Genomic DNA, 13,687 nt, shown 5'->3' with positions numbered 1-13,687 from the left:
AAAGGACATTAGTGAACCAGATGGGTTTTTACAACAATCGACAATGGTTTCATGGTCATCATTAGATGAGCTTTTAATTCCAGATTTATTAATTAAATTCAAATTCCACCTTCTGCTGTGGTGGGATTCGAACCCATATCTCCAAGTCAATATCCTGGGTCTCTGGGTTACTAGTCCAGTGATAATACCACTACGCCACCTGAAGATAGAGCTATCAAATGACCTTGCTCTTCTCGGCTTCCTGTCTCACGATCGTTCACAGCCTGATGCGATGGCACTCTTGCGGTTTCCAGCACCGCCTCTTCCATCAGGATTGGATTGTGGAAGTCCGGCACACCGCCACCTGATGAGACATTTCCCAGGAGTTGTGCACTCACTTATCCAGCAAGATCAGGACAGGATAATTTCTGAGTAGGCTGCCCTCCCTCACCTATTCCGGCAAGACATTCACATGAGCTGTTGTGCTCCTGAGTGATGTCCCCTGCTCCATATCTGTGGGTTGTTCACATCTCAGTGATGCAATTGGGCACTTGATACAATGTTATGGAGAACTCAGGCTGCTCAGCTCGGCTGCATGCTGGTGTTTACAGACTTGGAGACCTGTCACCCAGGTGTCACTTGCCACTCACATATCCAGACCTTATCAGGTTATTGAATCTTTTTTACACTGGACCCACATCCTTCTGGTCACTCCTCGACTGCTGACCTCCATTGTCACCTCCATCCAGGCCCTCTTTGTGTCTCTAGGCCTGTTTCTTTTTCCAGGTGCCAGGAACAATATCCCTTTCCTGCCTGCCGCTGCACAGTTAAAGCTTGAAGGGAGGCATCGGAGAGCCTTGGTGCTGCCCGTGGACGCCTGCCCATGCCAGCACTGGCCCTCTGAGCACCCTGCTTCTCCACCTCATCAGTAAATGGCAAGCCCAGTCATGGCTGCCATTCGTCTTTTCAAAGGGCCTTGGTTATTGCTCCTGCCTCCAGGCTGCTATGGCACCATGAACTGGGCGCTATACTAACCTGAGTTAGTTAGCCCCTTTGCATATGAAAATTGCATTCTGTCACTGATGCTGATACGACACAGGGGCGAGACCTGGAAATGATCCAGGTGTCAGGTTCCCAAGCTCAGATTGAAAATCCAACCCATTGTCTTTGACAAGCTGCCTGGGGGTGCCCATTAATTTTTCACAGCTCACCAGTTCAATGATGATGAGGCCTGAGGCCCAATTAATTCAGGTACAGGGATTGTTCGCTCCAGGGTTCTTGGAAGGTTGGAGGATGTTAGAGGTAGGGAGAGACGAGGCTATGGAGGAATTTGAACATGCGATGAGAATTTAAAAATCTGGGCCTTGGAACGGGAGCCAATGTAGATCTGTGAAAACAGGGTGAATGCGACTTGGTCCGAATTAGGATACAGGCAGCATAGTCTTGGATGAGGTTAGGTTTGTAGAGGGTGAAAGATGGGAGGATGGCCAGGAGAGCATTGGAATAGTCGAGTCTGCAGGTAACAAAGGCATGGATGAGTTTTTCAGCAGCAAGTATTCTGAGGCATTAGAGGAGATGGGAAATATCACAGAAGTGGAAGTAGGTGGTTTTGCATGCTCTGACCCATGCCTTCTTCCACGGGTTCACTGTTTGGGGGCTATTTCCCCCAATTCTGTGACCACTTTTGATGCCATACACAATGTCTTTTTGATGAAAATAGTAACAAAGACACAACTGGCAGAAATATGTTTTGTGACCATCCTTTACCGAAGTTATCATAGTTTGGCTTGCCAGATATATTAAGAACTCTGCTTCTCTCATGGTTCCTTCTTCTCTTTCCTTTCAAAGAGTTGGATTTTTCTCCAGCATCTCATCCAAAAGGATGCAAAGATCAAGCAGCAAAGCCTGCTGCCATGTTCCGATCCCAAGTTGAATTTCCCTTCCTCCTCTTCTCTGTTGCCTGTCCCTTCCTTGGAAAATGGGGCCCGGGTTCTGAGCAATCCTTGTCTCATACCTTCATTCCCTAGGACTGCCTGGAGAAAGATGGGCCCAACAAAAACTGAATTTCCCTCCAGTTCGGCTATCAGCATCAAATTTTGCAGGACTCGAACTGAAAGCAAGGCCTACATAAATTGTAACCTAATTCTTCCAGGTTCTTCTCCTCTTTTACTAATCGTTGCCACCTCTTCGCATGCTACAGTGGTGGTCCTGCTACAACATGAACAGATTCTGTTCTCTCCTGGCGGCAGGAATAATGCTGGGAGCTCAGCCGGCATGTTTAATGATAACTGAAAGTTAGAGTCATAACTTTTTGGAGGGACAGGCAGAAATGCCAGCCCACCCTTGCTCTTCTTCAAAAAGCAGTAGGTATACAGGAAAATTACCAATGAAAAGATTTTTATTTTGTGCAGTACACAGGAACAGTAAACTTAATTATCAATACATACCTGATTCATTCTTTTAAATTCTCCTTGCATTCTTTGTTTCTCAGTCTATTTGCATTCCTCCATTCTTTTATTTATTCTTTATAGCTTTGACATTATTTCTTCAACCTCTCCTCCCTGCTGCTACTTCTGTCCCTTTCCACTTTCTCTCACACAGTCCTGTGCCTTTATTTCATTTAATTCTCTTTTGTTGCCCTTTGTCCTTCTCTCGATCAGTCTATTTACTGATTGTGGATTTGTAATTCAGAGATGGCTGCACTTGCTAGTATTTCAGGTTGAAATTCTGTCTGGATGAATAATAATGCTGATAACTAGTGAGGTTCTGTGAGAATCTTGGCTGTCACTTTGAAAATGGGCAACAAACCAGAACCAAGTTTACAAGCTTCCTGGATTTGCATTTGGATTTGCAATTAATATTTAGTGTCTTATACCTTTATAACCACTGTTTAGGCTTCAGCTGGAGTATTGTGGCCAATTTTGCAGACCATCCTTTAGAAAGGGTGTCAAGACTTTGGAGAGAGTGCAGAAGAGATTAAATAGAATGGTACCAGGGATGAAAGACTTCAGTTACATGGAGAGACTATTTAAATTAGGGTTGTCCTCCTTTGAGCAGAGAATGTTAAGAGGAGTTTTGATAGAGGCATTCAAAATCTTGAAGGGTTTTAATAGAGTAAATGAAAGAGAAACTGTTTCCAGTGGCAGAAGGTCAGTAACTAGAGGACACAGAGTTTGGTTAATTAGCAAAAGAACCAGAAGTGACATGAGGAAAGAAAAGCTATCACAGCAAATCATGATTTGGAATGCACTGCCTGAAATAGTAGTGGTAGCAGATTCAATAATAATTTTTAAAAAGGAATTGGATAATCAATTAAGAAAAAATTCACAGGACTATGGGAAAAGAGCAGTGGACTGCGACTAATTGGATAGCTCTTTCAAAGAGCCGGCACAAGCACAATGGGCTGAATGGCCTTCTTCTGTGCTGCACCATTCTATGATTCTGTGCCAAAATACCTTTTGAAAGAAGTTTGACACTACTTTGCCTTTGTGCTGGATGCTGTCTAACTTAGCCGGTGTGAAGTGAACTTTCAAATGTTTCCAGGCAGTGTCCAGCATTACAAGGTGTAAAAATACCATTTATTTTTTAAATGTTGGCAAAGAGCTGACTATTGCATTGGCTCTTCAATTACATTTAAGATTGAACTAGCATTTGGATATCGGTGAGCAGAGCTCTGGTTGTGTGAGCACTCACGCAGAGATTCACTTTGGAGACCAGCGCACTACCATAACTTGTTTTTTCTGGATGTGCTGCCATTCTTAAACTAATACTTGTAATTTATCTGCACTCTTCATTGGGACAAATGTGATAATATAAATCCATGTTCTCTGAGTCATTTTTAATGCTAACTTTGAAATAGAACCCTTGCATGCTAGAACCATACGTGTCAATGCAACAGTTGCGTGACTTAACCAACAAGTTATTTTTCTCATAGCATTGTGGACCATATTTAGAAATCCTATTACTCATTTCACAAGTGACCATTAACAGTTATTAGTGAAAGGAATGATCTGTGAAAGGAATGATCTTTTCCTCTAATTATTTGATGTGTTTGAAAAATGGATCCACAATGACAGCTACAGCATTTACCTTGATTTCCTGATTGATAATTATCTACTTTATAAACTTAGTTTTATTTTAGTGCTAAACACAATATTAAGTTAGATCTTTTGAAAGTGTTCTTTATTTGACCTTATGCGACTGTATTAATGGTTAATTTATAAATATCATGTACAATAAGTATTACCTTTGCTAGATGACAGCTATGAATATTTTCTGGAAAGAGCAATTTACTGATGATCAAAGGAGGTATAATATAAATATATGTCTTGTTTAAATATTGTTGACAGAACTATCAAAGTGGAAGTGTACGACTGGGAGAGAGATGGAAGGTAGGACTGTATTCATTGCTTTTATCTTGAAGACAATGCTTTCTTTCTGGCCATTTTGTTCTAACTTACAGCTCACAAAACCAAAACAAATCAGCTTTCTTTACCAAATTCTTTACCAGAACTGCCAAACCATCTAATGCATAACATTTGTTTCAATAACATAGCAATGTTCCAATGTAGTTAAAACATTAAAACGTTCAACATCCCAAATTAAAGCGATCTGAAATTAAGCACCAAAGCAGAAACATTAAAGAGCTGATTTACTGTGTAGTTATTCGTGGCAAGGAGCCTTGCCTGTTGGGAACGCATATTGGGAAATCACAGGCACGCTGACCATTACCATCCATCTGGTAAATTTAATGGAGCAGGAGTGTGAAATTATAATATTGGCCCCTCAATCACAAAACCAAACTCATATACTTGTATTCTTGCATTCTTTTCTATGTTAGTATTATTCTTTGTTTCTTTTACCATTTACTGTGATTACCTCCTTTGCTAACTAACAAACAAACAATTCGAGCATGAGCGCTGCTTTCTTGAGAATTCTGCTAATGCCGTGGTTGCACTTCACCACGTTAAAAGATATATTACTCGTGCTACACCCCTGATTTTATCTTGAAAATCCTCAAATTTCCTACCATCGATAACATGTTTTTCCTGATACAACCAGATTATACTGTAGCAGGCAAGTGAACAATTGCAGCTGGATCCTGACAGAGACTTACAGACAAAAGTGTGGGATAACTTTTCTTGAGAGGAGACCAGACATATTGCCCTGATTTTGAAAAGTATTTTCAATCAGTAATTGCCTGTTTAGTTGGACCTAATCACTGCTCCTTTAGATATTATTTATCTTCTTGGGTAACATTTACCACATTGATGATTCTCTTAAAAGTTTTAAATGTTTGTTACAATAATGCTCAAGAATTGCTTATTTATAATCTTAAAATTAACAACTCACTAGCTTATGGGTGTAAGTCTGAGCTATTTCATCTTCCACCTTAATTTTTAAAAGATCTGTGCGAGAAAATTGTTCATGGATTTAGCACTGTAAACTCTTAAACAATTTACAGCTGGGAAGCTTTTGCCTTTTTGGGAGGTTTGAAAAATGGTTATTTACTGTGCTGTTCCACTTCCTGTTGCCATAAGTCTATCTGGTCTCATTTTCTGGGTCACATATAGTTGGACGGTACTGACGAAGGTAGAGTAACTTCTCCAAAATATCAGGATTGCCTGCATTCATATTGAGAGTGCTTGATGGTGGGCAGCTTTATTTGTTTGCAGATGTCCATTGAAGGTAACAGTGGTTAGAGTGCCCTTATCTGAAACCACCTCCTAGGCTTTTATTTTTAACGCTGGGGACGATGGCCCATCTGAGACTATCTCTTGTTGCAAAATATTCTTAATTGAGTAAAACCCACTTTAATTCCACTTAAACACTTTCTGTGCTGCTTGCTTATGCAGCTTTTGCATGTTCTAATAATTTGTAAACTACCTTCTGAAGCAAACAATACTGAGAATGAAAAATTAAGCCTATGACATGTGAACATCATATTCACACAAAGTATCTCAGACTTACATGTATGCACTGCAGTGGCGGCTGTTGACTTTTCATACAAGTGAGGCATACGCCTGGTTATGCATGTCTAACCAAGCCCGCTAGTTGTCATGGCAACTGGCCCTTAAAGTGTGCACCTATACCCTGTGTCACAGTCCAAGACATAAGCTGATAAACTGTCTGCCATTTCTGGGCAGTTTTCGCAATGAAACGATTAAAAAAAAATTAACCTAACATCAGCAGTGGGAAAGCTCGAGAGACAATAATCCAAGTGCTGCTTGGAAGAACATGGGTTAATAAATGACAGCCAATGCAGATTTGCTATAGGCAAATAGTGTCTGACTAACTTGATTGAGTTCTTCAATAAACGTTCATGTTATGTATATGCAGTTTCAAAAGGCATTTCATAAGGCAGCACATAATAGACTTGTTAGCAAAATCAAAGCCCGTGGGCGAAAGGAGCAGTGGCAGCATGGATATGAAATTGGCAAAGAGACAGAAAGCAGAGTAGTGATGAATAGTTGTTTTTAACACTGGAGGGAAGAATACTGTAGTGCTCCCACGTTGGATGTAAGGACCACTGTTCTTTTTGATATATATTAATGACCTGGACTTGGGTTTACTAGACTAAGACTATTACCTGGAATGGGCGGGTTGTCTTATGTGGAAAGGTTGAACAGACTAGGCTTGTATCCGCTGGAGTTTAGAAGAGTAAGAGGCGACTTGATTGAAACATATAAGATTCTGAGGGGTCTTGACAGGGTGAAAGTGGAAAGGATTTTTGCCTTGTGGGAACTAGGGGTCACTATTTAAAAATAAGCAGTTGCCCATTTAAGACAGATATGAGGAGAAATTTCTTTTTCCCTCAGAGGGTCAAAGAACAAAGAACAGTACAGCACAGGAACAGGCCATTCGGCCCTCCAAGCCTGCTCCGACCTTGATGCCTGTCTAAACTGAAACCTTCTGCACTTCCGGGGTCCGTATCCCTCTATTCCCATCCTATTCATGTATTTGTCAAGATGCCCCTTAAACATCGCTATTGTACCTGCTTCCACCACCTCCCTTGGCAGCAAGTTCCAGGCACTCATCACCCTCTGTGTAAAAAAACTTGCCTCACACATCCCCTCTAAACTTTGCCCCTTGCACCTTAAACCTCTGTCCCCTAGTAACTGACTCTTCCACCCTGGGAAAAAGCTTCTGACTATCCACTCTGTCCATGCCGCTCATAACTTTGTAAACCTCTATCATGTCGTCCCTCCACCTCCGTCGTTCCAGTGAAAACAATCCGAGTTTATCCAACCTCTCCTCATAGCTAATGCCCTCCAGACCAGGCAACATCCTGGTAAATCTCTTCTGTACCCTCTCCAAAGCCTCCACATCCTTCTGGTAGTGTGGCGACCAGAATTGTATGCAATATTCCAAGTGTGGCCTAACTAAGGTTCTGTACAGCTGCAGCATGACTTGCCAATTTTTATACTCTATGCCCCGACCGATGAAGGCAAGCATGCCGTATGCCTTCTTGACTAGCTTATCCATCTGCGTTGCCACTTTCTGATCTCTCTGCCTGTCAATACTCCTAAGGGTTCTGCCATTTACTGTATATTTCCCACCTCTATTAGACCTTCCAAAATGCATTACCTCACATTTGTCTGGATTAAACTCCATCTGCCATTTCTCTGTCCAAGTCTCCAACCGATCTATATCCTGCTGTATCCTCTGACAATCCTCATCACTATCCGCAGCTCCACCAACCTTTGTGTCGTCCGCAAACTTACTAATCAGACCAGCTACATTTTCCTCCAAATCATTTATATATACTACAAACAGCAAAGGTTCCAGCACTGATCCCTGCGGAACACCACTAGTCGCATACCTCCATTCAGAAAAGCACCCTTCCACTGCTACCCTCTGTTTTCTATGACCAAGCCAGTTCTGTATCCATCTTGCCAGCTCACCTCTGATCCCGTGTGACTTCACCTTTTGCACCAGTCTGCCGTGAGGGACCTTGTCAAAGGCCGTGAGTCTTTGGAACTCTCTTCCTCAAAAGGTGGTGCAAGTGGAGTCTTTGAATATTTTTAAGGCAGAGATAGGGGATGAAAGGTTATTGGGGGTAGGCGGGAATGTGGAGTCGAGGTTACAATCAGATCAGTCATGATCTTATTGAATGACAGAGAAGGCTTGAGGGGCCGAATGGCCTACTCCTGCTCCTGATTCGTATGCTTGTATGTAAGGGCTACTCATTGAAGACATGACTACTGATGCCTTTGAGGACACCTCACATTGCAGCAGAGGAGAGGTACAACACCTGCCATGGGTCCACTTGAGCGAATATCGAGCAGGCCATCGACCTGGATCGATCTGGTGGAGTCCTGCAGTAACCCCAGTGAGGGTCTCAAATATTGTGGTGGTCTGCTGTGCTCTGCATAATCTAGCACTGCAGAGAGGTGAATGCCTTTCATCACGAGGACATGATTGATCAACACTCCTCATCCGACATCCGAGGATGTGGAGAAGGATACCGAGCAAGCAGGATGGGATGATGAAGCCCTTGTAGTCCAGGCGAGGGCCATTGAGAGATACATGAGGGAGGCTTGGAACAATCTCCTACATACCCGGTTTCTGCCACTATGATGCCCATTCCAAGTGAACTCAATAAATACCGCACCGTATTCCGTGTGTTGACTCTTTCCTATCGTAATCTCGCGACTTGCGCCCAGGCTCACTTGGTGCATGCACAGAGCTGAGAAGGTGGCATGTGCAGCCTGCTTCTGCAGTGGCAGCCCATTGAGGGAGTAAGTGTGAAGGTGGTATCTGACAGGGCAGCAGGGAAAGCATGAGCAATTCTCAACAATGAATGTGACTTCCATTTATTTAAAAGTTCACAATATCCAAAAAGTTCTACACACCCGTGAAACCCCAAGTGCATCTAGGTGCTCATCTTCATGCACTTCTGTGAGCTTCTATGTGGTGCTTTCCCTATGCTGACACCTGAGGTGAAGGCAAACTGCTTAACATGCTGCCCCATGGCTTGGGATGACTTTGGCGGGCGTCCTTGGCTGCCTGAGGCCTGGAGGGCCCCAACTGGCTGAGGGGTTCCTGCTCAGGTGCAAGAGCCACCTCAGTCGTTGCAGCTACTGGAACTGGGGTCACTGGCGGAGGGACTAAGGAGTCACTGTCCACGCTCAGAGTGTCCTGAGCGGAGCACCCTGATGTGGAGATCAGCCTCTCCTCCTCCCTTTCAATATTCACTTCAACCTCCCTGCTGACCATTGAAGGACGAGGAACTGGAGACGACTCAATGCACCTTGTCCCCCTCTCGCCTTGCCACTGCTGCGTTGAATTCATGTTGAAGGAGAGGGTATACAGGTTGGTGCACATCTCTAGGATATGGCTCCCCAGGAGGGTTGCCAACATCTAGGAGGAAATTATGCGCTCACATGCCTGAGGCATGGCAGCACTCATCACATGGATGGACTCCTCCATTGTCTGTGCATGACTGCATCTGGCCTCCGGCAGCTCTGCCAGATGTTCCCTTACCTCTCTGCCACTCCAAAGGCTTGTCATCAGTCTACCATGGACCAGGCCTCCCACAGTCTGCCGACAGTCAGTGGCCTGGGCTGTCACAGCCTCTGTCAGTTGCTCGGGCGCCTGTGGTGTGTTGTCATCTTTTGTGACCCTGCATCTAAGCCCGAGTGCATACCCACCGAGGTGAGAGTATTTGCACTGCTGGAGGGTGCGGGGGAACAGTGTGAGGATTCTTCCTCCTCATCCTCAGAGGGTGACGGGATTCCAACAACATCAGCAGATGATCTTCCCTCCAAGCTGCCACCACCTGCATGAGAAAACACAAACGTTTAGGGGTTCTGCTGTGTGGATCTGCCCATGCCAACCATGTGGGAAGTGGTTCTCTAGAAGGGCAGTGGCGGGCAGATGAACACAATGCCTCTTCTCTCTTGGGTGGATACTCCAGTCTCCCTGTCTGCTTTGGAATGGCCGCCCTGGGAACCAGCTAATTCCAGGGCCTCCTCCTGTGCTGGGATCAGTTCTCGGATGTCTGGGATCCTACCTCCAGTCTTCTCCCTTTCCCTAGTGTGGGCCATTTTCTCCCACATGGACCAGCAGATCATTAGTTCTGGTGGCAGCCTTTGGCCCTGATGGGGGCTCCTGAATGCCTCCTCATGTCTGCTCCCAAATGACGTTCGGGGGTGGGGTGGTGGGCGGGAGGCAACCTAGGACAGAAGGCCGGCTGACTTGGAGATGCAGCCATGCATCTGACATGATCTGCTGTTGCCTCAGCCCCTTGCTACCCACTTTGCTGCCACTCCCTCACCATGTCGCGCTTCCTCCCGCGGGACCACATGAAGCCTCAAAGATGAGATGAGTATGGAGGACTCACGTTGGCAGAGTGAAAGAGGTCACTGACCCTCTTGCAGTACTGGAGTTCCGGGGGGTGATCCCACAGCTGCTGACCTGCTCCATCTGTGATCTCCATCCAGGCTTGCTTGGTCAGGTGTGAAGGTCTCTTCCTGCCTTCCTTTGGGAAGAGGAGTTCCGCCTTTCCCTTCCAGCGCCGAGGAGAATCCACAGGAAGTCATTGCTGAACTGTGGTGCCACCCGGTGACTTCCGCCTGACGTGGTCCCTCTTGGATTCCTGTCAATTCCTGGCCTTATGATGCCTTGGTCAACAGCACAGGGTCTATAGCTGGAGTGGTGGGGGGGGCATCAGCAACACGGACTCCAGCTGGTTGGTGAGGGGGCGGAGGGGCGGAGGTATTTAGCAGCACAGGGTTTCCAGTCAGCAGCACAGCAATGCAAAGGCAAAGCAACAGCAAATTCACTAAGTGAAGCAGCAGTTTAAGTGGTGCTTTAAATATGATGCCAGCATCTGCGTTCATTGGCATCTTGACGCCCACCCCCATCCTCCAATGGGACGAGTCCTGCGCCTTCTGCATTCAAATGGACCGGCTGCTGCATGATCGCACTTGGTTGGCCACAGGTGACGAGCCGTGAAGCCACCCTCTTCCAGTGCCTCCACCGAGAGTAGCGACAGGCTGACAAAATTCAGCCCGGTGCGTGCAAGATAGCATTGGAGATGAAATAAATCAAATCCATATTATCAATAGCCAAGAACATCAGCAAACCTGTTCGTCTTGGCAGAATTATGGCTGAGTGGGATCTCAGTCTGCCACTTTGGCCTCAACATGACCCTGTCTGAAATTGCAGGGATGAAATTATTGGAGTATTCAAAGCGGGTGACCTGCCTGACTGCACTTGGGTGGGGGACCAGAGATGAACAAGATAAAATGTTTTATTATTCTCTACAAGGAGCCTTTGCCCACTATTTTGAAGTTAATACAATCCCCCTTGATTACTTGTGTACATTTATATTTTAAAGCTTTTAGTCTGCTCACAACAATCGCCTGGTCTTCCCATTTAGTCATAGAGTTATACAGCACAGAAACAGGTCCTTTGGCCCATCGTGTTTGTGCCGGCCATCAAACACCTAACTATTCTAATCCCATTTTCCAGCACTTGGCCCATAGCCTTGTATGCTATGGCATTTCAAGTGCTCATCTAAATACTTCTTAAATGTTGTGAGAGTTCCTGCCTCTACAACCGCTTCAGGTAGTGTGTTCCAGATTCCAACCACCCTCTGAGTGAAAATATTTTTCCTCAAATCCCCTCTGAATCTCCTGCCCCTTACGTTGAATCTATGCTCCCTCGTTATTGATCCCTCCGCTAAGGGAAAAAGTTTCTTCCTATCTAACCTATCGATGCCCCTCATAATCTTGTACACCTCAATCATGTCCCCCCTCAGCCTTCTCTGCTCTAAGAAAAACAACCCTAACCTATTCAGTCTCTCTTCATAGCTGAAATACTCCAGCCCAGGCAACATCCTGGTGAATCTCCTCTGCACCCTCTCCAGTGCAATCACATCCTTCCTATATTGTGCTGCCCAGAACTGTACACAGTACTCCAGCTGTGGCCTAACTAGCATTTTATACAGCTCCATCATAACCTCCCTGCTCTTATATTCTATGCCTCGGCTAATAAAGGCAAGTATCCCATATGCCTTCCTAACCACCTAATCTACCTGTGCTGCTGCTTTCAGTGATCTGTGGACAAATACACCAAGGTCCCTCTGACCCTCTGCACTTCCTAGGGTCCTACCATGCATTGTATATTCCCTTGCCTTGTTAATCCTCCCAAAATGCATCACCTCACACTTCTCAGGATTAAATTCCATTTGCCACTGCTCCGCCCATCTTACAAGCCCATCTATATCATCCTGTAATCTAAGGCTTTCTTCCTCATTATTTACGACACCACTAATTTTCGTGTCATCTGTGAACTTACTTATCATGCCTTCTATATTCACGTCTAAATCATTAATGTATACTACAAACAGCAAGGGTCCCAGCACCGATCCCTGCGGTACACCACTGGTCACAGACTTCCACTCGCAAAAACAACCCTTGACCATCACCCTCTGCCTCCTGCCACTAAGCCAATTTTGGATCCACTTTGCCAAATTGCCCTGGATCCCATAGGCTCTAACCTTCTTAACCAACCTCCCATGCGGGACCTTATCAAAAGCCTTACTGAAGTCCATGTAGACTACATCAACTGCTTTACCCTCATCTACACACCTAGTCACCGCCTCAAAAAATTAAATCAAGTTAGTTACAAACGATCTCCCCCATGACAAAGCCATGCTGACTATCCCTGATCAATCCCTGCCTCTCCAAATGGGGATTAATCCTGTCCCTCAGAATTTTTTCCAATAGTTTCCCAACCACTGACATTAGACTCACCAGCCTGTAATTACCTGGTTTGTCCCTGCTACCCTTCTTGAATAAAGGTACTGCATTCGCTATCCTCCAATCCTCTGGTACCTCTCCTGTGGCCAGAGAGGATTTGAAAATTTGTGACAGAGGCCCTGCAGCTTGGGATACTTCTCATCTGGGCTTGGGGATTTATCCACTTTTAAGCCCGCTAATAGAGCTAATACTTCCTCCCTTTCAATGCTAATATGTTCAAGTGTATTACAGTCCCCCTCCCTGATCTCTACACCTACATCGTCCTTCTCCATAGTGAAAACAGATGAAAAGTAATCATTTAAAACCTCACCTATGTCCTGCGGCTTCACACACAGATTGTCACTTTGGTCCCTGATGGGCCCCACTCTTTCCCTGGTTATCCTCTTGCCCTTCTTTCTTTCTTTTGGGCCTCCTTATCTCGAGAGACAATGGATACGCGCCTGGAGGTGGTCAGTGGTTTGTGAAGCAGCGCCTGGAGTGGCTATAAAGGCCAATTCTGGAGTGACAGGCTCTTCCACAGGTGCTGCAGAGAAATTTGTTTGTTGGGGCTGTTGCACAGTTGCCCTTAATATACTTATAAAACACCATAGGGTTTTCCTTTATCTTGCCCGCCAGTGTTTTTTCATGTCCCCTCTTCGCTCACCTAATTACTTTTTTAAGTACCCCTCTACACTTTCTATACTCCTCTAGTGCCTCCGCTGTTTTCAGTGCTCTGAATCTGCCATAAGCCTCCTTTATTTTCCTGATCCAATCCTCTATATCCCTTGACATCCAGGTTTCCCTGGACTTGTTGGTCCTACCCTTCACCTTAACGGGTACATGTTGGCTCTGAACTCTCACTGTTTCCTCTTTGAATGACTCCCACTGGCCTGATGTAGACTTTCCTACAAGTAGCTGCTCCCAGTCCACTTCGGCCAGATTCTGTTTTATCATATGGA

General features: G+C 45.1%; 1 protein-coding gene across 3 annotated transcripts in view; it reads left to right on the top strand.

The window, feature by feature from the left end:
• LOC137384709 (copine-8) overlaps positions 1–13,687 on the top strand; it is a 445,401-nt gene that overhangs the window by 240,210 nt on the left and 191,504 nt on the right. For all 3 annotated transcript variants that reach the window (XR_010977638.1, XM_068059014.1, XM_068059012.1), the window contains one exon: positions 4,329–4,370. Coding sequence is in view for 2 of the 3 variants with exons in the window: in XM_068059014.1 (XP_067915115.1) it covers positions 4,329–4,370 (42 nt within the window). In the remaining variant the exon portion in view is untranslated. The remainder of the gene's footprint in view (positions 1–4,328; positions 4,371–13,687) is intronic.

The sequence above is a fragment of the Heterodontus francisci genome, chromosome 27 (genome assembly GCF_036365525.1).
Source record: "Heterodontus francisci isolate sHetFra1 chromosome 27, sHetFra1.hap1, whole genome shotgun sequence".
Classification (NCBI taxonomy): Eukaryota; Metazoa; Chordata; class Chondrichthyes; order Heterodontiformes; family Heterodontidae; genus Heterodontus; species Heterodontus francisci.
This window is presented reverse-complemented; position numbering and strand designations above follow the sequence as displayed.